Source organism: Bos grunniens, chromosome 11 (genome assembly GCF_055505025.1).
Source record: "Bos grunniens cultivar Pamir isolate PY7600 chromosome 11, Bosgru_T2T1.0, whole genome shotgun sequence".
NCBI classification, from domain to species: domain Eukaryota; kingdom Metazoa; phylum Chordata; class Mammalia; order Artiodactyla; family Bovidae; genus Bos; species Bos grunniens.
In genome coordinates this window covers 93,772,403-93,798,420 of record NC_141175.1, presented here as the reverse complement: position 1 = coordinate 93,798,420, position 26,018 = coordinate 93,772,403, and the positions used below count along the sequence as shown (strand labels likewise).

The following is a 26,018-nucleotide window of genomic DNA, read 5'->3' as shown; positions in this document are numbered from 1 at the left end:
TTATAATATTTTGAAATTAACAAAAGTGTCTTCCAGTGTTGGTTAGAAAAATTGTGATATGTACATTCACTGGCATATTATGCAGTTGTTTAAGGTCGCTGTGTATTTATGTTCAGTAACATGAAGAAATCTCCAAGACGAATTGATGAACTAGAGAAGCAACTTTTAAAGCTGATTATGTAGTAATACTTACAATTGCCGAGATATGGAAGCAACCTAAGTATCCACTGATGAAAGAATGGATAAAGAAAAAGTGGTGCATATATATATATATGGTAGAACATTATTTAGCTATGAAAAGAAAGAACTCTAACCATTTGAAACAATGTGGATGGAACTTGAGGGGATTATGCTAAGTGAAATGAGTCATACAGAGAAAGACAAATACTGTATGATCTCATTTCTATATGGAATTAAAAAAAAAACAACCAAAACCAGAAAGTTCAAACTTGTAGATGCAGAGAACAGATTGGTAGCTTCCATGTGTGGGGCAGAGAGAAATGGGTAAAGGATCAAAGGTAAAAGCTTCCATATATAAAATAAGTAATCCTGGGGGTGTAATGTACAGCATGGTGACTGTAGTTATTAATACTGTGTTATATATTTGAAAGTTGCTAAAAGAGTAAGTAGATCTTAAAAGTTCTCATCACAAGAAAAACTATTATAACTATGTAAGGTGCCAGATGTCAACTAGATTCATGGTGATCATTTCGCAATACATACAATTTCTTTTTAACTGAAGTATAGTAGCCACTCCCGTATTCTTGCCTAGGAAATCCCATGGACAAAGGAGCCTGGCAGGAGTCCATGGGGTCACAAAAGACCTGGACACAATTTAACGACTAAAACGTGACACAGTTGATTTACAATGCTGTGTTAGTTTCAGGTGTATAGCAAAGTGATTCAGTTATGCATAGAATACATACAAATATTGAATCACTGTGTTGTAGATCTGAAACTAATGTAATGTTACATGTCAATTATATTGGTATTTTAGAAGACTGCTTATATGGATCTTCCCTGGTGGCTCAGACAGTAAAGCGTCTGCCTACAATGCCTACCATGTGGGAGACCTGGGTTCAATCCCTGGGTCAGGAAGATCTCCTGGAGAAGGAAATGGCAACCCACTCCAGTATTCTTGCCAGAAAATCCCATGGATGGTGGAACCTGGTAGGCTGCAGTCCATGGGGTTGCAAAGAGTCAGACACGACTGAGCGATTTCACTTCACTTATATGGTACAGCCCCATTTATATAGTGTTTTATATATTATATAGATATTATATTAATTATATAGTCTGTATATTTACATATGCGCATATGTATATGTATGCTTAAAGAGATGACTGAAAGGATTTTTAGTGGTTGTCTCTCAGGATGAGATTTTGCATAAAACCCATATTTTCCTTATGTTTTTTTTATATTGCTTAATTTTTCTACATGGCTATGTATTTTTTTGTAATTCACATAATTGTTAATGCCACTTTAACTTAAAGAAAGATGACTGGTAGAGCTGAGAATTATTCCAGCAGCTGCTGAGATTCCTGAATGTTCATTCTAAGTAACATTCTAAGTAACTCCAGCCCACCTTTGAGGGATATATGGTCCTTCTTAGGAGATAGGGATGTTCTCGAGTCAAATTCAGGGGTCCCAAGAGAGAAATAGTCAAGAAACTTCAGAGTTGAGGAAGGGAGGGCTACTGCTCGAATCAGCTGGGAAGCTTTTTGAAGTCCTGTAGCCCAGATTGTACCAGTGTCCAGTGAAATGGGCAACGCTGGGGTGAGCCCGGATAGCCATATTTTCAAAGCTCCTTTGTGATCCAGTGTGTTGACAACTACTGGGCCAGACCCAAAGCTGGAGCTCTGTCTGGTCCACAAGATTTTGGTGACTTTCTCACCCCTGATCAAAGGGCTTGCTGGAGTGAAGGAAAGGAAGGGTTGGGGGACCACGACAGGGAACAAGTAGAGAATCTGCCTGTAATGCGGGAGACCTGGGTTCAGTCCCTGGGTGGGGAAGATCCCCTGCAGAAAGAAATAGCAACCCACTCCAGTATTCTTGCCTGCAGAATCCTGTGGACTGAGGAACCTGGTGGGCTGCAGTCCATGGGGGTCACAAAGAGTCAGACACAACTGAGCAACTAACAATTTCACTTTCTTCCAGAGTTGTGGCAAGGCCTGGGTTGTATTTTATTATGGAGACTTTGGGTTAAACTGAGTCCTTTAGATGGAAGGGGGTGAAGTGTGTGGGCTGGCCAGCTGGCATGTTATTGACCATTTTCCCTACCCTAAGTGGTTCTATTTTTGTTCTTTTCAGGGTTACAGAACAGGCTACACCTACCGCTATCCCTTCGTTCAAGAGAAAACCAAACACAAAAGTGAGGTGGAGATTCCAGCCACGGTCACTGCCTTCGTGTTTGAGGAGGACGGCGCCCCGGTGCCTGCCCTGCGGCAGTACGCCCAGAAGCAGCAGAAGGAGAAGACCCGCTGGCTCAACACGCCCAACACCTACCTGCGGGTCAACGTGGCCGACGAGGTCCAGAGGAGCATGGGCAGCCCTCGGCCCAAGACCACAGTAAGGAGGGCAGAAGGGGCTCCCCTGGGGAGACCGGGGTCAGAGGAGAGTGCCCGGCCTCTGTGCAGGCTAAACCACTTTAAAAGAGGAACAGAGCAAACCTCCCCCAGGCCTGAGCTAGTCCTGTCACCCCTTAGGGCTTCCTACTGGGAGTCTGGGAGCAGCTGCTCATGCCCACAGAGCAGATCGCCTGTTTCTTGTACCTCTGTGCTGAGTTTCTGGGTCCAGAGCGTGGCTCAACAGGTCACTCTCAGCTGCATGAAAGCGTTTTGCTCCCACATCCAGAAGGGGCTTCCTGGAAGTTTGGGGGATGGGTATCCAACATTTGAACTGGCCATCTGATGCAAAACCAGGAGGGAGGTGGGTACTTGCTTCTATTACATTGTCCTCTCCCATTGTACCCTTTTCTGTGGACTTGCTTTAGGCATTAATGTGTTGAAGAGACCTGCCCAGAGGTTGAATTTTTACAAATTTTATGCTCTTTCCCTCTCTCTCCCTCACACAAACACCTCTGACCCTTAATTTGATTTTCACTATTTACTTTATAAGTAGCTGGCAGCCAAATAGAATAGCTCTTCATTAAAAAAATGAAACTATCCACAAGTCCTCTTAAAACGCGAGTGGCCGGCTGTCTGTCGAAACTGGTCACTGAGGCTCCGTCCCTCCTCTTAAGTGTTATTTATGGCTGTTGATCAGGGGCCTTAGTTTGGTTGCTGGGTCATCTGCTGCCCATCTCTGCTCTGGGAGACAGACATCCAAGTGCCCCAAGAGTAGGGAATGTGTTTGTCTAGGCTTGCTGACCTTCCATGCAGGCTGGTCAGCTCAGCTCTCCTGGGGTGGACCACTGGGGTGGACGGTGAGCTGTGTGCCTTTGTCTTACTCACTGGGGCTTGTGTGTTCAGTGGATGAAGGCTGACGAGGTGGAGAAATCCAGCAGTGGCATGCCCATACGGATCGAAAACCCAAACCAATTTGTGCCTCTCTATACTGACCCCCAAGAAGTGCTGGACATGCGCAACAAGGTAAGGTGTAGCTAACTGCCTCCCACTCTTCTCCCGCAAGGGTGTAAGGAGGGGGCGTCCGCAAGGGTGTAAGGGGGGGGCGTCCGCAGGATGTGCATGACTTTCCCCAGGTGCCTCTTATGGGAAAGAAGAAAAGAAAGCATTAGTCGCTCAGGTCATGTCCAATTCTTTGTGACCCCATGGACTCTGGCCCACCAGGTTCCTCTATTCATGGAATTCTCCAGGTAAGAATCCTGGAGTGGATTGCCATTCCCTTCTCCAAGGGATCTTCCTGACCCAGGGATTGAACCCAGGGATTGAACCCAGGTCTCCTGCATTGCAGGCAGATTCTTTACCATCTGAGCCACCAGAGAAGCCCACATGGGAAAGAAGGTATCATTTATTGGCCATGTTCCAGGCACAGTGCTAAGTGCTGTGGTTTTTTCATCGTGTGTAAACATCTAAGAGAGGGCTGCTAGCTTCAGACAGTAGATGTGTCTAAGAGGCCCCCAAATTGAATTTTTACAAATTTTATGCTGTTTCCCTTTGGCTCATTTTCAAAATTGCAAAATCCTTTATATTTATTTCTCTACCTTGGCTTTACAGTTCCCTCACTTATTTTCTTCATGTTACTTTAAATACCTAAATTGTAACAGAACCACCTCCAGTAGGTTAGGCATGCTCTCAGAGCAGTGTTTCAATGTGTGCGCCTCTGAAATGCAGATTTCTGGCTTACCCCCAACCCTCCTCCCACGGGTTTGAGATTTAACATATATGAGGTGTCCCCCTCCCCCAGAAATCTGTAGTTTAAACCAATTCCTCAGGGACTTTATAGGAGTATTGAAAATTGAGAATCCCCCTCAAGGATCTACCATGCCTCTTCATCTCTTACAATGACCTTTTTAGAGTTCATGAGAATCTGGTGTTTTGCATCAACTACTCATTCCCTGGAACAGCCATGGAGACTGTCTCAGAGTGGACGTGATGTGTTACTATGTTATGTTCACACCACACTGGGCGGCCTATTAAGTACGCCCTGCTTCTGGACTGCTAGCTCACTCTCCCCTCCCTTTCCACACAGATTCGAGAACAAAACCGACAGGATGTGAAGTCGGCAGGGCCCCAGTCCCAGCTGCTGGCAAGCGTCATCGCAGAGAAGAGCCGAAGCCCGGTACAGGAGATGCTGCCCCCGCCTGCAGGGGGAACGAGTTTGCCTTCTGGGTCTGCAGTGCCTGGGGCTGGGCGGCAGGACCCCTGAGCTCACATATGCCCACCTTTCCCTGTGCTCTTGGGCGCTGGTGCTCTTGCTGCAAAATGGATGCTGTGAGGACTGAGGACAGTGTCTTATCGCCCGCTGTGGGCCCCAGGAAGGCCGGGAGAGGGGTCGGGGAGCAGCCCAATCCGCCCACCCGCCGGAGTGATATGGCTTCCCTGGTTCCTCTGTGGAACTCCCGTCTGCCCTCTGCCGGTGCTCTGCAGGGTGGGCTCGCAGGAGCGTGGCTGGCCGCTCCCAGCGGCTCTACAGCTGCCTGCTCCAAATGGTTCTGTCCTCTGTGCTTGAATATGGCATCATCAGGCCATACCTCTGAGAGGATGCCCACGTGCTCTCAGAGGGCAGACGTGTATATAAGGACGGGTGCTCTGCGGGAGGGGGAGGGCCAGTGAGTTGCCTACAAAACCCACATGGAGTTAGAAAATACAAAGTTGTTTCCATGCTTGAGATAGAACAGTGTTTGTGTAGTGCTTAGCGAAAGGGGTAAAGGTCAGAGTTCTGGCTTGTGTTGGAAATCATTGCTGCTCATTGCAAAGTCACAGTGGCATCTTCCTTAGCAGTAAGGGCCGGGCCGGGTGTGTGGAGGATTCAGGGACCATTCCTCTCTGCAGAGCAAACTAATGTCATGATTGCACATGGGGCTGCAACTCACAAGATGGGTGCCCATTGGCAAGGGAAGTGTGAAGGTCATGCCATCCCCTCCGCCCCACCCCAGCTCAGCCAAGAGGAGGGACATCAAATGTGCTACAGCGTCAAGGATAGACGTACCTGCCCCATGATACTGGGGGGAGGTGAGAGTTCAATACAATGAGCAAAATTATTAGAAACTCTGCCATTTATACCGAGTGCTCTCCTTGGAGTCCCTCTTCTTGGGATCTTGTTGGACTCTCTTGTGAACCCCATAATTGATGGGCCCAGTGCTGCCCTTCTTTTGAGAGAAGCCCAGGGCCCATCATCAGAATACCTGATGGGCCAGAAACAGATGGCCCAGAGTGCGTGATGTGGGCCAGCTGCTCTGGCTCACCTTCCTTGGGCTTCACTTTCTTTGGCTCCTCAGCTCCAGAGCACTGTATCCCCAAAGGCCAAGAGGAGGATGCTGAGTTAGGATAAAGGGATAAAGGGCTGTGGGGTCTGAATATTAGTCCCTGTCCTGGGCGAGAGGGGTCAAAGGATTCCCGGAGCTCACACAAGGCCCAGCGGTGAGCTCTCCAGAGCCAGGGGCTCCCCAGAGGTGGTGAAACACAGTGATTTTGCCAATGTCCCTGTGGGGACCTGCAGAGCAGGCAGGTTGAAGATCCAAGATTCAAGACCTTAACTTCCTTGAATTTATGACTGTGTGCACAACAGAAATAACAGTTTGGACTGAGAATGCTGGAGTCATTGTGTGTTTTGCATATGACTTACTGCTGTGTGCTATGTGGCTTGTCCTGCTGCTGGGAGAGGAGGGGTGGTGGGTGGGGAGTGGCTGGCTTGAAGTTGGTTGAGCCAACGCTTTGCTTGCTGGGTTTTGGCTGGCTGACTGTGGGCCACTGACTGTATTTGCATAGTGACAGCTTGCAAGTGTCCACAGGAGAGATTGCAATAAAGGTGCATCTTCCTTCTCCTTGGGAGCATCCTTTGATTTTATTTCCGGGGCAGAGGGAGGTATCCCTGCATTCATCCAAGGCCCTGAGCTATTGCTAAGGAGCTGCTTGTCACGCCGTCCCTAGCAAGACCAGGGGCAGCCACATGAGTCTGAAAGGAAGCTGAGGCCTGGGCCCCGAGCACGGCGTTCAGAGGGCAACACGCTCTGTGATTAACTTTCAGTCCACAGACAGCCAGCTGATGTCCCAGGGCCAGGCGGATGCCAAAGACGAATCCGAGGAGATGGCACCCAACCCCTTCAGCCAACTCACGGACCAGGAGCTGGAGGAGTACAAGAAGGAGGTGGAGAGGAAGAAGCTGGAACTGGAGGGTAAATAACCCTGGTGGGGGGCCAGTGCTTCAGGACGTGCGGGAGGGAGGGGAGAGCTTGGGGCACTGGGGAGGCAGCAGAGCAACTGAGGCCGTCACTACCCCCTGCCGCGCCCCCCAAGCAGCAGGACCCACTCCTTCCTGCCCACCAGAGCCCCCAGGGCTCCATCCAGGCTTCTTTGCTTTGTTTTCAATCTTCATTTGCTTCTCTGTGTCTCTTCTCTCTCATGTCTTCAATTTGGCCTTCCTGCCTCATCACCAAACAATATTCTTATGAGCATAATACTGTTATCCCAATAATGCCCCTCATGGCTTGTGCCTGGCAGTTGTGCTGCCATGACCCCACTGATGCTCTCACCTGGGAAGAAGAAGTTAATCTGTGTGGTGCTTACTTAGAGTAGCACCATATAAATATGGCCTAGGTCAGTAAGCACCAGACAAATGTTAGTTATAATAATATGATCATTATTATAGTGATCACTGTTGTTAATGGATCTGGTTTGGTATAAACCTGGAAATCAGAACTGTCAGCAGCCAAGGCCTTTATGTCAGAATTTCAGTCAAGCCCATCTCTCCACGCTGACTCTTGAGAGCTTGTTCACGCCTTTGTCCCTTCCTGGCAGAGTTTCCCTTCTTGGCTACCTTATTCAATATTGTCTACACTTCAGGCTCCACGGCAAACTTCTCTCCATCTAGGAAGCCCTCTCTGTTCCACTCATGAGCTGTCCCTTCTCTTTGCTCTAGATGCACTTGGGGTCTGAGACACAGGACTTAGCTCTTGATTTTGTCCACTAGACAAGATGATGCTGAAAGCTCAGCTTCTCTCTGCACCAGTGCAGAATCAAATCTCAGAGACAGAGTTTTGGGTGAAGTAGATAGGAATAGCTTTACTGTTTGGCCAGGCCAAGGGGGCAGCAGTGGGCTAATGCTGTCACAACCGTGTGTTCCAACTTGGGGAAGATAGTGAGAAGGTTTGTATTAATTGTCCAAAGAGGGCATGATCAGCTCATGGACATTCTTTGGATGGGTTGGTGGTGTGGTAAGTTGGAGTCAGCATCGTTAGCCTTCGGTTCCAACTGATCTGGGATCTGCATGCTTGTGGGCAGCATATCATTATTAATCATTACCTTCTTCCACTTGGAGGGCATTTCAGTATCTGCAAAATAGCTCAAAGATATGGTTGTGTGTATCCTCTGATGGGCCTTGCCCCAAGGCTGCTCTTGCTGTTTGTTTCTCCCTTGGGAGAAAGGGACCTCCTGTCCCTTTGATAATTAACAACAGCTTGAATCTCCCCATTGGAACTCAGGGAAGATCATGGAGGTTGAATGAAGGTAGCTTCCTATAGTCAAAGAAATGGGGGACAGAGAGGCCTTGTGCCCAGGAGTCCCACAGGCCCCTGCATGGTATCAAAGGCTTTTATTCCCTCAGGGAAGGACCTTCTTCCACGTCCCCCCTCCCCACCCAAAGTCAGCCATCTTCCTGGGCACAAAGGCACTGGAAGAACCCTTGCCAGCTTGCTTGGAGTTCTCATGTGCCAGTCGAGGAAGTAGATGGAAAAATATAGTGCTTTTTGTCTCTAGAGGTTGTTTGGACTGAACACGTAAGTTATATAAATAGTATATGAGCTGCATACACATAGTGGGCGGGAATTCCCCTGCAGTCTTGCATCCACATCAGGGGTAATATAATCCATCCGAGGATGTGATTTGATGGAGGAAACAGAACTGGACTCTGACTACTCCCATGTGCCTCGCTCAGAGTGTAGCAGACATTTTAAAAAGTGTGTGTTGGGGTAGGGGGGATGGGGAAGCAGGTGATTCCAGTTAGGAGAAATAAGGACCAAGTAGAAGAAAGCATTGCCTTAAAGCACTTTATCTGCCCATATCTCCTCTGCCTGACCTCTGTCCTGAGTTGGTTTTCTGTGTTTTCAGGAGAGAAGGAGCCAGTCCCAGAGGAACCCGGCTCCCCTGTGAAGTCTGCACCTGCTTCTCCAGCTCAGAGCCCAGCCAAGTCCGAGCCAAAGAGCCCTGTGGGCTCTCCCTCCAAATCTGTGGATGGTGAGTTGAGCTGAAGCGCTCGCTGGCAGGGAGGAGGCACCTCCACAGACCGAGGAAGGGGTCTACATGGAGTTGTGCACTGCAGCGCCCCTGCCTTTTGACACATGCTGCCCTCCTACCAGAAACTCCTTCCCCTCTGCTATTTCTAGGGATCCTGAAATAGAGGTTGCCAGTTTTAAGCTTGTTCCATTCACAGGCTGTGACAATACACCTTATGGGTATAGCCGGCTCTAAGCAATGCTGAGTACTTTAATGATTGGCCCATAGCCTCCTCATCTTCAACTCAGGCCAGACTGGCTGGTGGGCCTTTCTAGATGCAGCAGCCCAGTGCTTAGATTCTACTGTGCACAGGGCTCACCTAGGCATCTGGTTAAAGTGAAGATTAAAATGTTAAAATTAAGATGCAGTAAGTCTGGGGTGGGACCTGAGACCCTGCATATCCAGCAAGCTCCCAGGTAAGGCTGATGATGTCGCTGTCAACTGTGACTGTGCATTGGAATCACCTGGGGAGCTTTACAGTTCCTGACACCTGCCAGGGTCCTACCCCAGTGATTCCAAGTTCAGTGGTCTAGGAGTGGGGGCGGAGGAGTGCAGCCTAAAGCGATAAGATCTGTTTCCAGGTGAGTCTAATACATAGCCCAGGTTGAAAACAGGAGATCCGCCCTGGGTGTTCTTTGGAAGGAATGATGCTAAAGCTGAAACTCCAGTACTTTGGCCACCTCATGAGAAGAGTTGACTCATTGGAGAAGACTCTGATGCTGGGAGGGATTGGGGGCAGGAGGAGAAGGGGACGACAGAGGATGAGATGGCTGTATGGCATCACCGACTCGATGGACGTGAGTTTGAGTGAACTCTGGGAGATGGTGATGGACAGGGAGGCCTGGCGTGCTGCGATTCATGGGGTCGCAAAGAGTCGGACACGACTCAGTGACTGAACTGAACTGAACTGAACCCTAAGATTAACCCTAAAAACTCAAAGGAGAAAGGAAAGCTATACCCATTTGAATGCAGAGTTCCAAAGAATAGCAAGGAGAGATGAGAAAGCCTTCCTCAGCGATCAATGCAAAGCAATAGAAGAAAACAATAGAATGGGAAAGACTAGAGATTTCTTCAAGAAAATTAGAGATACCAAGGGAACATTTCATGCAAAGATTGGCTCAATAAAGGACAGAAATGGTATGGACCTAACAGAAGCAGAAGATATTAAGAAGAGGTGGCAAGAATACACAGAAGAACTGTACAAAAAAGATCTTCACAACCCAGATAATCACGATGGTGTGATCACTGACCTAGAGCCAGACATCCTGGAATGTGAAGTCAAATGGGCCTTAGGAAGCATCACTATGAACAAAGCTAGTGGAGGTGATGGGATTCCAGTGGAGCTATTTCAAATCCTGAAAGATGATGCTGTGAAAGTGCTGCACTCAATATGCCAGCAAATTGGGAAAACTCAGCAGTGGCAACAGGACTGGAAAAGGTCAGTTTTCATTCCAATCTCAAAGAAAGGCTGTGCCAAAGAATGCTCAAATTACAGCACAATTGCACTCATCTCACATGCTAGTAAAGTAATGATCAAAATTCTCCAAGCCAGGCTTCAGCAATACGTGAACTGTGAACTTCCAGATGTTCAAGGTGGTTTTAGAAAAGGCAGAGGAACTAGAAAGCAAATTTCCAACATTCCCTGAATCATGGAAAAAGCAAGAGAGTTCCAGAAAAACATCTATTTCTGCTGTATTGACTATGCCAAAGCCTTTGACTGTGTGGATCACAATAAACTGTGGAAAATTCTTCAAGAGATGGGCATACCAGACCACCTGACCTGCCTCTTGAGAAACCTATATGCAGATCAGGAATCAACAGTTAGAACTGGACATGGGACAACAGACTGGTTCCAAATAGGAAAAGGAGTACGTCAAGGCTGTATATTGTCACCCTGCTTATTTAACTTATATGTAGAGTACATCATGAGAAACGCTGGGCTGGAGGAAGCACAGGCTGGAATCAAGAATGCCGGGAGATATGTCAATAACCTCAGATATGCAGATGACACCACCCTTATGGCAGAAAGTGAAGAGGAACTAAAAAGCCTCTTGATGAAGATGAAAGAGGAGACTGAAAAAGTTGGCTTAAAGCTCAACATTCAGAAAACGAAGATCATGGCATCTGGTCTCATTACTTCATGGCGAATAGATGGGGAAACAGTGGAAACAGTGGCTGACTTTATTTTTCTGGGCTCCAAAATCACTGCAGATAGTGATTGCAGCCATGAAATTAAAAGACACTTACTCCTTGGAAGGAAAGTTATGACCAACCTAGATAGCATATTGAAAAGCAGAGACATTACTTTGCCAACAAAGGTCCGTCTAGTCAAGGCTATGGTTTTCCCAGTGGTCATGTGTGGATGTGAGAGTTGGACTATAAAGAAAGCTGAGCCCTGAAGAATTGATGCTTTTGAACTGTGGTGTTGGAGAAGACTCTTGAGAGTCCCTTGGACTGCAAGGAGATCCAACCAGTCCATCCTAAAGGAAATCAGTCCTGAATTTTCATTGGAAGGACTGATGCTGAAGCTGAAACTCCTATACTTTGGCCAACTGATGTGAAGAGCTGATTCATTTGAAAAGACCCTGATGCTGGGAAAGATTGAGGGCAGGAGGAGAAGGGGACGACAGAGGATGAGATGGTTGGATGACATCACCGATTCAATGGACTTGGGTTTGGGTGAACTCCAGGAGTTGGTGATGGATAGGGAAGTCTGGCGTGCTGTGGTTCATGGGGTCGCAAAGAGTCGGACACGACTGAGTGAGTGAACTGAGCTGAATAATACCGTCCACACCTCCCAGATCATGAAAGTGTCTTGAATGAGCTTCTGGAATCACTGTGGGGAATGAATGCTCCTCCCCTGGGTCCCCCGGGGCCCTCACCAGGGAGGCCTGGACCCCATGCAGATGGTACCAGCTGGGTGGCCTGATGGAACCTTCCCCTTCCTGGGTAGAATGGCCAGACATGTGGATGCTGCTTGCATACCGCAGTCCTGAGCTCCTTCTTTGAGTTGCTGCCTTGACCACAGGCCTAGCGCTGCCAGAGGAAACCCATCTGCTTGAGGCCAGAGCCTGAGTGGATGTCCCATGACTGTGTCCATCTGTCTCATCATGGTGTTGTCAGCCTATATGCAGTGTTTTCCTTCCTCTTCCCATTTGTGCCTTCATCAAAGGAGTTTCCTCTGATTCTGAATACCTGTCTCTGTCAGAAGTATAGGGATGCTGTTTACTAACTTACTCCAACACTCGCAATGTGGGGAGGGAGGAGTATTGCAAAGGAAATAGATTTCTCCTCAATTTTTAATTTGCAGTTCACAACCTTGCCTTTGGGAGGTTTCCTGACTGTAAATGCCATGACCAATTCCACATGTGCTGTGCATGGACTAGGCTCTGTCTAAGATAGATGTACTCATGCACAAACACTCTTGTATTCACACAGGGCACACCACCCACAAGCAACAAGCCCCCACAGTGAATGAACTGTGGGACCAGCTGCTGGGTACTCCCCTCTGGCAGTTCCTGTGGCTTCAGGAGCACATGTGCAGCCCATTCCTAATGCATGGGCCCATCTAAGGAGCCCATGATGTCTTCTAGGGCTGGAGGCCAGAGCCTGAATGACCTTGGGGCACAACCGCCAGATCTGGATGCATAGAGCACCCAGCCTGACTGCTGTCTGCAGCATCCTTGCAGCCAACTGCAGGAAGGCAATGCCACTGAGAGGAGGCTTCCATTTCAGCTCTTGGGAGCCCCTTAGAGCAATTTCTGCTGTCCAGTGGGACAGAGGACAGGAGGAGGAGGATGTAAGGGGTAGGATCACTGCTTTCCCACTGGCTGAATTCCTGCTTTTCTTTGACCCAAATCTGTGCTCCATGGAGAGGCACACCCCAGTTGAGTTGTTAGAAGAGACTTCCTGAAATAGAGTTGGGGAATGTGGACCTCTTTGGAGCCGACCTCATGTGATGAGGCCCAGTTGGAGCTGTCTGGGGTGACTGTTGTGAGGTGGGGCTGGGTGGCTTGGCCATGCTGCCCGATGGCTGGCCCAGCTTCTCAGGGTGACAGGGCTAACATCCAAGCAGCATCTGCACTTTCACGTGTAGCTCAGCTACTGGGTCAGGAATGGCCTTTTCTCCATCTGTCTCCATACTCTCAAATCCTCTTGTGCTAAATCACCTCACCATCACTCTTCCTCTGTCTCCTTGACTCCTACCACTCAGCGTCTCTGAAAGAGGCTTTCAAGTCCTCCTTCCTCACCTCTGCCATCTCTGTCATCACCTTCTCTTTGACCAGCTCCTGACTGTCCCTGCCCTGCAAACTCCATCCCCCCAGGAGCACTGGCTATCCCCGCAAAGAAATAGACATCCATTTGACATTAGAAGATCAGCCCTGTCACTGACTAATTTAGCCATCTCAAATAAGTTACTTAAAAACACTAAAGAATGGGGAACTAACATGAATCCTTGCCTTTCCTAATTCACAGCATCGTTATCAGGATAAAAGGAGCTCCTAAATATAAAGGGATCCGGTCCTGTGTTTTCATAAATGAGCTCTCACTGTGTACTGTGTTCCCAGGGTGGTGAGAGATACTATAGTGCTTGCTGTTTTAAGTCACTAAGTTTTGGGGTGGTTTGTTATGTAGCAGTAGATAATTATTAAATCTAGCGCTTAATGAGAACTGGTTTATGGAAATTAGTTCTTCTGTGGGTTGACTAGGCTCAGCGGGATGGTTCTTCTGCTCCACTAATGTCAGCTGGGGCTGCAGTCATCCGGGTGCCTGACTGAACTAGAATTTCCAAGATAATGTACCCATATGTCAGGTGCCTTGGCCAGAGTGGCTGGAAGGCTGGGCTCAGCTGGGACAGTGGAATGGCTGGGCCTCTTTGTCTGCCTGTCTCTGTCTCTCTCCATGTGATTGTAGGTACTCTTCCTGTGGCCTCTCCATCTACGTTCCCATCAAGGTTGTTGGACTTTATACATGGTGCCTCAGGGCTCCCCAAACAGAAGCTAGCAGAAGCTGCTAGGCCTTCTTAATTCTTCAGCCTGAGGCTGGTTAGTGGCACTTCCTTTAATGGCATTTCCTCTAGTGGCACTTCCTCTGCATTCTGTTGCTTCCTCCAAGTCACAGGGCCATCCCCTACTCAGTGTGGGAGGGGGCCACACTCAAGTGTAAAATTAATATATTGGTAGTAGGTTTAGAAAAGGGCAAGATCATTGTCAAATGTCAAGGGAGGCTTGAACCAGACCATGGGGAGATACATGCTTGGACTGGCAGACAAGAGTAGAGTGAGCTTTCCAGGGAGTGGGCATTTCTGGGAGGGGACACTGGAGGACTGAGAGACAAGTGTTTGGATGTTGAGGGAAAGTGAGAAATCCACTCTGAGAGGTAAGTACCCAAACAAGCTTGGCATCCCCCCCCAAAGCACCTTTCTTCCTCCTCCAGCCTCTGCAGGCCTTTCAGCTCTTTCTAGCCCATGAGGGTGTAGATATTGTCCCTGCCTGCCAAGCCCAGTCTTTCTCTGAAAGAGAAAGAGCACTCTCCCTACTCCCTTTCCTCTTCCTCCTGCTTCCTGACCACCATCCTTGGATAGACAACCCCCTTTTCCAGCCTCTACTTCATTCCACCCACTCCCACATCTGTCTCCTACTCCCAGAACTCCAAGTGCCCCATCTAGGAGAGAAAGCCAGTGATTCTCCTTAGGGGATGTGAGAAGGTGAGTTTCTATCTGCTTCTAGTTGCTGGGGCTCTTCCCAGCCTGGTCTTCAAATAGCTGAAGACCCATCAAGTTCTGATCTTACCTGTTTTGGGCTTTTAGCAGAGGAGGGATCTGGACTCTCAGAGCTGGTCCTTGATGCTTTTATTACTGGGGCCCAATAAGTATTTCTAGAGCCCTGTTCTGCCTCCCCTTCTCTTGGCCAGCCACACCCTTCAGTGTTTTTGGTTTCCTCCAGTTGAGGGAGTGATGACCTTAATTTGGAACCTGACTTCTCCAAGGCCTTTTGCCTCCCGACCCACTTTGTGATTCTGCTGCTCCCCAAGAAATTCATCATGAGAAAGCTCTGTATACTGCCAGCATGAGAAATTCTGGCAGTATACTCAGCATGGTCTCATTTTCTGGATGGGGAAGAAGTACCTGGGTGTGTGCTCCTAAAGCAAGACACAGCAGAGGCTGCGGCTGTGGATGAGGCTGCTGGGGTGGGCAGGGATGAACGGTGCTGTTGGAGTGAGGCTGCCTGTTACCACCAGGGCAAGAAGTAGCACATGGACAGAAATGGAGAGCCGTCTAATCCACGGTTGTGTTCATGGAGCTAGAAAGCAAGTAACAAAGTCATCTGAGAGGGTGAGACTTGAGAAACATGACCTCATGGGTCACCTCAGTGAGGGGCCATGAAAGGAACAGAAGTCCAGGGGATTGAGAGTGGGGACAGAGGAAGAGGTTCAAGAGGTAAAGGCCAGCACACAGCCTGCTCTTTGTTTACATGGTTGGCTCAGGCTGTGACAAGTAAGAAAGATGACAATGTGTGGTGTTGGCTTGGTTGGAATAAAACCATTCACATGTTCATTTGTTTGCTGATGCATTCAACCATTCATGGATTCCACAATCACTTTTTGAATACCTCCTATGAGCTAGTTACATAGATAATTAAACACAGTCTTGTCTAATTTAGTTCAGTTTTGAGGGAAGGGATAGACATTAAAAAGAAGTGATTGTTGTATATTTCTGTGATGGAAATTTGTACAATAGGGGCCAAAAGGAGCAACACATTCTACCTGGAAGCAGGGACGGGATCAGGAAAGAGTTTAAGGGGAGGGTAAGACTCAAGCTGATTCATTGTGTGGGTGAAGATTGGGGACATGGAGAAGATAGAGAAGGGCAGTCCAGGCAGAGGGAAACAGGCTGTGAAGGCAGAGAGAGGTCCAGGGACAGAGGGTTGATGAGGCCAAAAGCAGGTGAGGAGAGGAGAGCCGTCAGGGGGAAGGTTGTGTCTGGACTGCTTTCCTGTGTTCAAGAGAATGGCCAGTGATGACCATGGGAATGCATGGGGGGAGAGCAGACCATAAGGGCCATAAGAGTCAAGGGCTTTAGAGGGCTTGGTAGGTGGGTGATGGCAGGATGCGAGCCACACAGTAGGAAGATGGGAGCCAGGGCCAAGGCCCTCAGTACTAAGAGAAGACAGTCCTCAGGAGTTGTTGGAGAAGACTTTGGTTTGCCCAGAGAGTTAAATTAGCCCATTCTAACTGTTCCCAAATTTACCCCCCTCTTCCATGTAACCAGATATTTCTTCAGTCTTTACCCTGGAAAGAACCCTAGCCCTTTCCCAAGATTTCTGTTTTGTCCCACTCTGTAAATGACCAGCCCCACCTTCCCTAGCTATCCCTCCCAGTTACACACATGCACACTCACATGTGCATTCACACACATACACTCATACACATGAACATGTACACATGTGTTCAACACATGCACACTCACACATGCATACCATGTACACACTCACACACTTAGATACACATGCTCACACATATGTGCATACTCACACACATGCACTTTCACATGTATACATGCACACTCATGCACACACAAGCACTCGTGTGCACTCAGGTATAGACATGTGCACACACACGCATAATGCATATACACATGCACTCTCACGCACACACACTTGCACACTCACAGAAGTGCAGACACATGCATACTAACACCCAGTCACAATCACAAATGTGCACTCATGCACACACACACACATACAGGTGTGCACTTACACACATGCATGTGCACACTGACACAGATACACATATTCACTCATATGTGCACACTCACACATGTGTATACTCGTACATGCACACATGTGCACATTTCACACATGCACACTCATGCACACACAAGCACTCATGCACTCACATACAGACACATGTGCACACATGCATAATGCACATGCACACCTGTGCACTCTGACACACACTTGCACACTTACAGAAGTGTACACTCACATATGCACACACATGCGCATTAACATCCAGTCACCATCACACATGTGCACATATACACAGGTGTGCACTCACACACATGCACTCTCACACACAGGTACACTCACACGTCTCAGTTTCACACAGTATAAAGGCACTAAGCTGGGACAGCAGGAGGCTGCAGTCTGTCCCCTTTTACTACTTTACTCAATTTTCCCATCGGTAAAATGGGGAGGAGCGAGATGATCTTCACATTCCCTTCTACTTTTCCAAGTCTGTAGTTATAGAGTCTTCCTTCCTCCCTCCCCGCCCATGCACTTCAGAACTTGCGTGGGAAGCAGGGTGGGGTGAGAGTGGGAAGGAGGAGGAGGGGCTGTTGGAGGGTTCTGTTTCTGGCCTTGAACGAGTGGCAGTCTGTAGGGTCTGGGCCACTCAGGGAATCCCATCCTTGCTCTGCCTGCCCTGCTCTGCCTACTGGGAAGATACTGTCCATTTTTAAAGTTCCTCACTGGTGTGGGAAATGAAGTGGGTATGAAAACATGTCATTTTCCTATTTTTACTGGTGAAACTGAACCAGTGACAGTTCTTGGACACCTCCCCTGAGCTGTCCAGCCTCTCTGTTGCCCGGGTCTGTTTCCTCATTCTGTCCATACCAAGGAAAGCTCCCACCTGGGCCCTTGCTGGGTTGCTGCCATGTTTGGACATCATGACCCATTTACATTTGTAGACAAGAGCCCAGAGTCCCTAGCCCACCAAGGGCCTGTTCTCTACTGTCTGGGAGAAAGCCCTCCCCTGACAACATCAGCCTGACACTCTTGGCTCTAAATTTCCTATATAGAATTGCCTGGAAATGGTTCTGTTAGCCCCAGACAGAAGCTCTTGACTGAATGAAATCTAATGGGTCATGTGTTTGGATCTTTTTCTAGAAGAGGCTAAACTGACGGAAACGAGCGAAGTCACCACAGAGCCGGACGTGACGCAGCCGGAAGGAGTGGTGGTCAACGGGAGAGAGGACGAGCAGACGGTGGAGGACACCCTCAGCAAAGGCCTCAGCCAGATGACCACCAGTGCTGACACGGATGTGGACACCTCCAAGGACAAGACCGAGTCTGTCACCAGCGGCCCCATGTCCCCAGAGGGCTCGCCTTCCAAGTCTCCCTCAAAGAAGAAGAAGAAATTCCGTACCCCATCCTTCCTGAAGAAGAGCAAAAAGAAGGAGAAAGTGGAGTCCTGATTCGCAGTCCCCTGGGGCTCCCATTTGTGTCTCCCCTACCCCTGTCCCGCCTTCTCCCATCTCTGACCCCGGAAGCGTGGGGCTGAGGAGGGGTCGAGTAGGCCCTGGATCACACTCTGATGGGAAACTTAGAGATTGTCCCCCCCAGCCCCTCATTGTTCCCCTGCCCCACAGAAGTCAGGTGACTTTCCCAAGGTCACTCAGCTAGGTCAAGGCAGAGCTCGCACTAGAATTCACGTCTCCTGGCTCCTTCCAGACACAACACTGCCTAGTTGTGGGCCACGCTCACAAGGATGCTGCCCCTGATCTGAGCCCAGGGCAAGGGGCCAAAGCTGGCTGCCAGCTCTCACCAACTAGGCCCCATTCAGACAGGCTGAGGCTTCCTTGAGCAAGGTCCTTGTCCTTGCGGGAACCCAGTCTCTTGCTGATGGAGCTATCACTATATTTAGAAATCTCTCTTCTCTTTCCTGTAGGGTAATGGCCCTGCTGCTCACAGTACCCAGACAAATGGACCTGTCCCCTCAACCAGAAGTTAATCCCTGTTCCCAAGGGCTGATGGCTTAGCTTGTGCTTCCCCAACCACTAACCTTGAGCTTTCTTCATGGAACCTCTGGAATGATGGCTGGAACAGTTGTAAGAGTGGGCAGGCATGAGGGCAGCCAGGTCAGCCACAAAGCAGGGGATGGTTTGATCAATATAAGAAGCCAGGGACTTAACACATTTGAATTGTGCATCTCAGGCGCTTGAAAACGAAAACCAAATTTAGCTTAGAAAAAACTCGTCTCATGCTCAGGGCTGAAATTTGGGGAAATTTTGATCCTCTGTTAGCTTTGGGTTGTACAAGGAGGATCAGGGCAGTGTGGATATGTCACGCCTTTGCAGCATTCCTGACATTTGAGCAACACTACTTGTCTGGTTTGCCTCCGGTCCAACATTAGGGGTCCCCTGACTTTCCTTCAAGCCTAGAAACCCTGGCTCATAGCCTGGAACTGGCATCTTACCCTTGGCCCCTTGACCTTGGCTCCTCTGGATTATGGGTCCAGCAGAGGAGAATGAGGTGAGCTCTTCAGAATTAATCCTCTTGGATCAGCTTTCAGAGAAAGGCTTGGGTGCCCCTCGCTTTGTTACTGTCTGTCCATCTATCCTAGGGCCTGTAAGAGCCACAGCTGTTTTTTAAATGCCATCACTATCCTTTCATACCTTTCTGCGGGACATTGATCTATGAGCATTGTTGGCTCCTGAAAAATAGACAATCCATTCTCTTTTAAGCACAGTGTCTTCAAAGAATATTTTCCCTTTCTGTCCTGAATATTGTCAAAGTATTTTTGAAAGTTCTTAATCATAGTTTTCTGCTTTTGAGCACTTCCTATACACACACACTCACACACACTTCCTATACACACACACTATGCAGGCTTCACATACACTATATCCTTTAACTCTTGAGACAGTACTGTGATGTGGGTCAGATTATTCCCATTTTATGGGTATGAAAACTGAGCCCCCCAAAAGCTAATTGACTTGTTCCAGTGACTTGGCTAGAAAAAGCCAGAGCCTGGATTGAATCCAGGTCTGTCAGAGTCAGAACCTTTGCACTTAGCAGCTGTGATGATCAGAAAACTTTTAGTCCAGGACTGTTTTGTTTCTGCAACTGGTTGTCCACTGCATAAGTGAAGGTGGGAGTCCACCCACCTTTTCCCCCCTCAGTGCACAGTAAGTTCCTGGTGACTGTGGGCTGTGGCTGGGCCAGTGTGGACTTCTGACAAAGGAGAGGCCAGAGCCTTCTGGTTTGGGCCAGGAGTACCATCCATAGTTGGTAAGGATGGGGCGAAGAAATGAAACTGACACATTACTAAAGAAAGCCCCATACTGGGTGTCCCTAGAACAGATTCCTAACTGCTGCCCAGATTCCTCTCTCTGTTTTGCTTCTGAGTCAAGTCTTGTGATGGACGACGCAGGTCAGAAAAGTCTGTGATGTGGGAAATGCCTTTCAAAGCCAATCCTTTGATGCCTTTTAAAGAAAACTATTTCACATCCATCCATTCATCCTGATATTTGTTAAGGATCCACTCAGCGGTAGGCATTCTGCTGACATTAAAAGAAAACAATCGTTGTGACTAGAACAGTCAGGGGCAGGTGGTGTTAAGAGCAAGGTAGGATGGACACAGCCACTGGTGCAGCTTTTTGTGTTTGAGTGACTGTAGCTCAGAAATAATCTCGACTGACTCTTTGCTTTCAACAAATTCTATTCTCTTTACAACAGGAAGGCCTCATTTAGATGAACGTGCCTTGCAGGAGTTTATGCCATGGGGCCACCTCATATCCATCCATCTGTTCTTTCTTCATGTGTTCAAAAATGATGCATGAGCTTGGGTCACAGGCCAGGCCTGAGGACTGTCCCTGCCCAGAGGAGGTCTCCAAGTCTAGGAGGCATGTTACAGAATAGGCAAGGATGTAGAGATGGCATAAGGAGGCATCAATTTACTATCTTTCAGGCCAGAGAAACCTTCCTGCAAGGAGTGATGCTTGAGTTAGGTTTTCAGAACAAAGAGAAATTTTCCAGGAGGACAAGAGGATGAGCAGGACATTGGTGATCATTGAAGTGTGTGTGTGCAAAGGCCTGGAAGTTTGGAGCGCCAGGTGCGTCCATGGAGTGATTCAGCGTTGCTGGGACGGACAGTGTGAGGTGGTGGTGGGCTTCACTTCACGGTTTGGCAGGGTGGATTGTAAGGAAACTGGTAGTAGGTGTGGGGGAGCTAGACTTCCTCATGTACGGCATCTGGAGCCGCTGAGGGCTGTGGTCAGGGGAGATCAAGAGCAGGCTGCGTTTTAGAAAAATTCCTTTGGTGGCTGAGTGGAGAATGGAGTGGAGGGGAGGGGACAGTGCTGGAGGAATGGGAGGGCTCCATGAGGAGGCCTTTCTGAAACATCAGCACCGAAACAGGTGTGGTGAGCTACCTTACACTGCCTCTACCTTTACAGCAAATAGTGAGCGTGCAGTGCAGAATTCATTCCCATGAAATTCTCTGGAGAAGGCATCTGATGAGAGCTTTACAGTGAGGAGAAGGGATCGTCAAAGAGCTAATGCTCATTGCAGTCTGGGGTTCTGTTTTGTCTCAGGCTAGAGTTGCTAGGAGAGCCGTCGAGTCCCCCAGTCCTTTTCTCCTCCCCCTGCTCAGAGGCTGTGCTCTGAGTGCTACAGAAGCAGGCGTGGGGTCCAAACAAGACCACAGGCTCTTAGGGTGAGAAGAAGGGACGTGTTCTTTGGCTCTGAATAAAAGTTTGGCTGAATACTTTGACCAGTTATCTGTCTGGAGAAAATGTACATATGGGAAGCTCAGAAATGTTAGGCCATAGGATAGCTTCCAGGAAAGTGTAGATACACTGTGGAAAAGGATGAGAAAGTGTAGACAAATGAGCTGCGGTCTGGATGCTGAACTGGGGAGTGGAGCGGTTTCTGAGCCTGTTTCCTTGGGAAGACAGGCAGGTGTGGAGTGAGGAGGCAGAGAGAGAGATGCTTATAGAGACGCAAGCTTGGCGCCAGTGGCTCTCTGTGCATGGGATGGTACCCAGCAGTGATGTGTGAGAGCATGCGCAAACTTTCCCGAAATTTTGCAAAAAGCTCTGCGGAGAGACCAGCCCAGATCTGTGCTCCATAAGAGCCTTGAGACCTGACCCAAGTCACTGTCTGACTTTGGCCAGGTTATACAGATAAAAGTAACCTCCTTCAACACTCCTGTAAAGAAGACGGGGTTCTTCTTCTGTAGACAGACGAATTCCTTTTAAAGGACTTGGTGGGAGGGAGCTGGATAAGAAGCCTGGTCCAGTAAGAATCCCACTGGAGAGCATCACCCTTATACCACTGAATGTCCGTGGAGCCCAGCCTCTGCCCCCTGCCCAGTGGGTGCGTCAGTCACTCCTGAATGGGCCAAGGCAGTCATGCATGTTGCTCAGGGCTGTCATCACAGAGGGCTTCTACCGTCAACACGGGGAGAAGTGCCATGAGGCCACTTCTCCAGTCGCTGTGGGTTGGAGAGAACCATTCACCCAACAGCACAGTTCACTTCTGAAAGCCTAGAAGATGGAAAGGAAGGGTGGATTTTTCCACGGAGGTAGGCAGAGGGTCAGATAGACACATAGCCTACCCTCAGCCTCTGTGCCATTTTTTGCATTAGTATAAATTTTATGCTGTAGCTCCAGGCAGGAGTATGTAGTTTTTGTCTATTGAACAAATGAAGAAAGTTACTGCCTTTCCCCAGGATACTCGTGTGGGTCAGTGGCAACCCTCGAGGTGGCTGTACTTTGCAGCTGTCTCTCTGAACGCAGAGGGAGCAGGTCCTTTTATGTCTTCTCTACCACATGAGCCCAAGCCTCAGATGATAACATTCAAAGAGCCCAAAGGAATGAAGGAGGGAACAAATCTGTGCTCTCCACCTCCTCAGAAAGGACACGGATCCTCACAGTTCAAAACCCAAAGGGACGTTATGTCACCACAGCTCCACATCTGTTCTGGGAGGGGCGCTTTAGAGTGTCAGGGGCCTGAACTGACTAATGAAATGTGCTCGTTGGTGCTCACTGGCGCCACAATAGGAACAAATGTGCACAGCACACAGTAGAGTGACGAGCTCCAGATGTCCTGTCTAAGCACGGACGTGACCTCCTTTTTACCAGAACTGAGTGCACAGGTAGAGACCTGTCACCCACGCACACCGATCCCCCTTCAGCCTCCCGCAGTGAGAAGCCACCTTACCCAGGACTCGGCATGAGGGTTTCAGGCGGGGTGTCCCTCTCGACCTGAGAAAGCACCTTGCATTATTTTCATATAGACAGGAAAGGATGTCTATGATGAGGAAGAATCTCCTCCTTTCAGGAATGATGAGGAAGAATCTTCAGTTAGGGTTTTCTTAGAAGTGTAGAAGTTGTGGTTCGTGTTGGTTTGTACTTAGGTGGTATGAAGTTTTGCCAAATTGATATTTGGTGACCTTTGCCTTCAAGATTGCCCCCAAAGTTGAGTCATCACTATGAGACATTGGGGTCTGAAGACAGAGGAGGAGTGGTCACCATTACTGCCATGAGGAGGGACTTGGGCACAGCTGGCATGAAGCACCAGTGGCTGCCCCCAGATAGTCAGCCCCCGACATTTCTCACCCACTGTTCCCAAGCAGCAGTGATGGGTAAACCCCCTCTCTCTTAGCAGTGTGAAGAAAATGTTTTGAGGCCTTCAGGGGGTTGGTAGGAGAATAGCAAGAAAAGCCCTAATTTCTTTCCCCCAGAATCTTGTATAATTCTGAGAATGCAAAGGCCAGACCTTCTCTTTGATAGTGAACCAGAAGGAGGAAGATAAGTGGACCAAGGACAGGGGCTGCATTAAGTACATCAAAGCCTTCCTAAAATGGGAATATATGTGGGGGACCCCAACCCCTACATTTCAACTCTACCCCATGCCTATCAGTCCTGCTTTGTGGGTGATTGATCTCCACAGGCTGCTCCACCTTTAAACTTCTGTAAACTACACTACACCACTGAGTCCCAGCCCTCTCCCGGTGCGGGGAGAAGGGGAGCAGGACTAGTCCTGAGCCTGGCTGGCCTGGCAGGGCGACGGGGCCCTGGTGGAGCGCAGTGTTCCCTAAAGCTGTGGGTGGTTTCGGTGATACGTCTGTCTGACAATCGTCCTCCCCTTGTACATGCCTGGTCTGTGTTTAGCTTTTCCTAGTATTGTGAGGTTTCAAATAGGGGTTCCATGTAAATATTCTTTCTGCTACTGAAATGCCAGCCCCCGGATTGTGCATCCTCCCCACGAAGGGTTTTGCCTTTACGCTAACACTTTTTGAGCCACTGGTGTGCAGATTGACTAGTTTCTTGGGCTTTTATTTTGCAATTTTATATATATACACACACACATATATATAATATAATATATATATATATATATATTTATGGGTTGGTTTTGTACAGTTTTCTGTTTGAATCTCTGAGCACCAAAGCTGCCCTTGGATTTTCAAGAGAACTTTCCAAAGCCACTTGCTGAGCCCCCACTGCTTTGGTGTTTGTAGTGCCGGGCGATATCTCTGCCCATGGATTTCTGTATGTATGTGCTGTTTTCTCACCTGCAGATATTACCCTAGTAAATCTACCATGCTTGGCTTCCCAGTGTGTGACCCCTCTCTGTTGGCTACCCAGTTTTTCCGGCTCCGTGGGGCTCAGAAGCCAGAGTGGTGCTCCCTACACGGGGACTTTTATCCTGGAGACCTCTTGAGTGGAAAGCTGGATGTATGAATCACTGAGTTCTGACTGGGGAGGGAGGTGATAAAATGCTATAGTCTTTTGAGAAGGGAAAGGCCGTGTGAATTTGTGAACGGCTCCGTGGAGGACAGTCCATTCAGATGGATTGGATGGGAGGGAGTTGCAGAAACAAACATGTGGGTGGGCCCCAGAGGGAAGCAGGGGACAAATCCACAGGCTGGAACAGTAAAGAGTTTCCAGAATCAGAGGACAGTGGGGGTGGGGGGAAGCTAAGATGTTACCTTGAAGGGTGAAAGGGGAACAGAGATACTAGGGGAGAAAGAAGAGGAGGGAAGAACTGCTTTGCCCCTCCCAGCTCATCTTTACTCAAATAAGGGGACTGGTGTTTGTTCAAGGTCCACATACATTAGTCAGGCTCAGTTTAAGCAACTTATAGCACCTCATGTAATCCCCATAAACTAAGAGCACAATCCGATTAATATTACCCATTACACAGTTGAGGAAACAGCCTCAGAAATAAGGAAATTGTCTTGGGCCATGGGTAAATATGTAAAGCTCAAATGCAAACCAAGTTCTTCTAGGTAACCAAGTTCTTCCCCCCCTGCCCACCACCCAGTGTCCTGAGCAAAGAGACCTCCACAGAGACAGACTCAATCACCACTCCCAGGCCCACTGTTCCCACAACGCAGCCTCTTTTTGTATCCAGGTGCCCCCAAAGTCCCCACGGGCTTCCCCCAGGAGCTGAGGCTCTCCCCTGGCCCAAAGCCATGAGCGCTCCTCCTAAATTTCCACTGTGGTGACTAAACACCTGAACAAGGGGGCAGAGTGCCCTCCACCGGCTAGAAACACTGAGGATTTTCTTCAAATATCAACAACCTCAACCTCAGATATGCAGATGATGCCACTCTAATGGTAGAAAGATAAGAGGAACTAATGAAGAGGGTGAAAAAGGAGAGTGAAAATGCTGACTTAAAACTCAACATTCAAAAAATTAAGATCCGGCATCCGGGCCCATCACTTCATGGCAAATAGGGAAAAAGTGAAAGCAGTGACAGATTTTATTTTCCTGGGCTCCAAAATCACTGTGGATGGTGACTTCAACCATGAAATGAAAACACACTTGCTCCTTGGAAGGAAAGCTGTAACAAACCTAGACAGCATATCAAAAAGCAGAGACATCACTTTGCCAACAAAGACCCATACAGTCAAAGCTATAGTTTTTCCAGTAGTCATGTATGGATGAGACAGTTGGACCATAAAGAAGGCTGAGGGTCAAAGAATCGATGCTTTCAAATTGTGGTACTGCAGAAGACTCTTGAGAGTCCCTTGGACTGCAAGGAGATCGAATCAGTCAATCCTAAAGGAAATCAACCCTGACTATTCACTGGAAGGACTGATGCAGAAGTTCCAAGACTCTGGCCACTTGATGCTAAAAGCCAACTCACTGGAAAAGACCCTGATGCTGGGAAAGATTGAGGGCAAAAGGAGAAAAGGGCGGCAGAGGATGAGATGGTTGGATGGCATCACCGACTCAATCGACATGAATTTCAGTGGATTCTGGGAGATAGTGGAAAACAGAGGAGCCTGTCATGCTGCAGTCCATGCGACTGGAAAGAGACACGATTTAGCGACTGAACAAGAAATAAAGTGCAAGAAGGAAGATTTAAGGTTAACCAACCATGTGTGA

At 48.5% G+C, this 26,018-nt stretch overlaps 1 protein-coding gene across 1 annotated transcript in view; it reads left to right on the top strand.

Moving 5' to 3' along the window:
• The window catches only part of ADD2 (adducin 2), a 122,859-nt gene extending 101,472 nt beyond the window's left edge, over positions 1 to 21,387 (top strand). Inside the window, exons 11-16 of the mRNA XM_086323801.1 lie at positions 2,312 to 2,569; positions 3,472 to 3,591; positions 4,652 to 4,741; positions 6,650 to 6,797; positions 8,728 to 8,853; positions 17,781 to 21,387. Of these exons, the coding sequence (XP_086179927.1) occupies positions 2,312 to 2,569; positions 3,472 to 3,591; positions 4,652 to 4,741; positions 6,650 to 6,797; positions 8,728 to 8,853; positions 17,781 to 18,088 (1,050 nt within the window). The 3' untranslated portion in view covers positions 18,089 to 21,387. The remainder of the gene's footprint in view (positions 1 to 2,311; positions 2,570 to 3,471; positions 3,592 to 4,651; positions 4,742 to 6,649; positions 6,798 to 8,727; positions 8,854 to 17,780) is intronic.
• Positions 21,388 to 26,018: the final 4,631 nt, after the last annotated feature.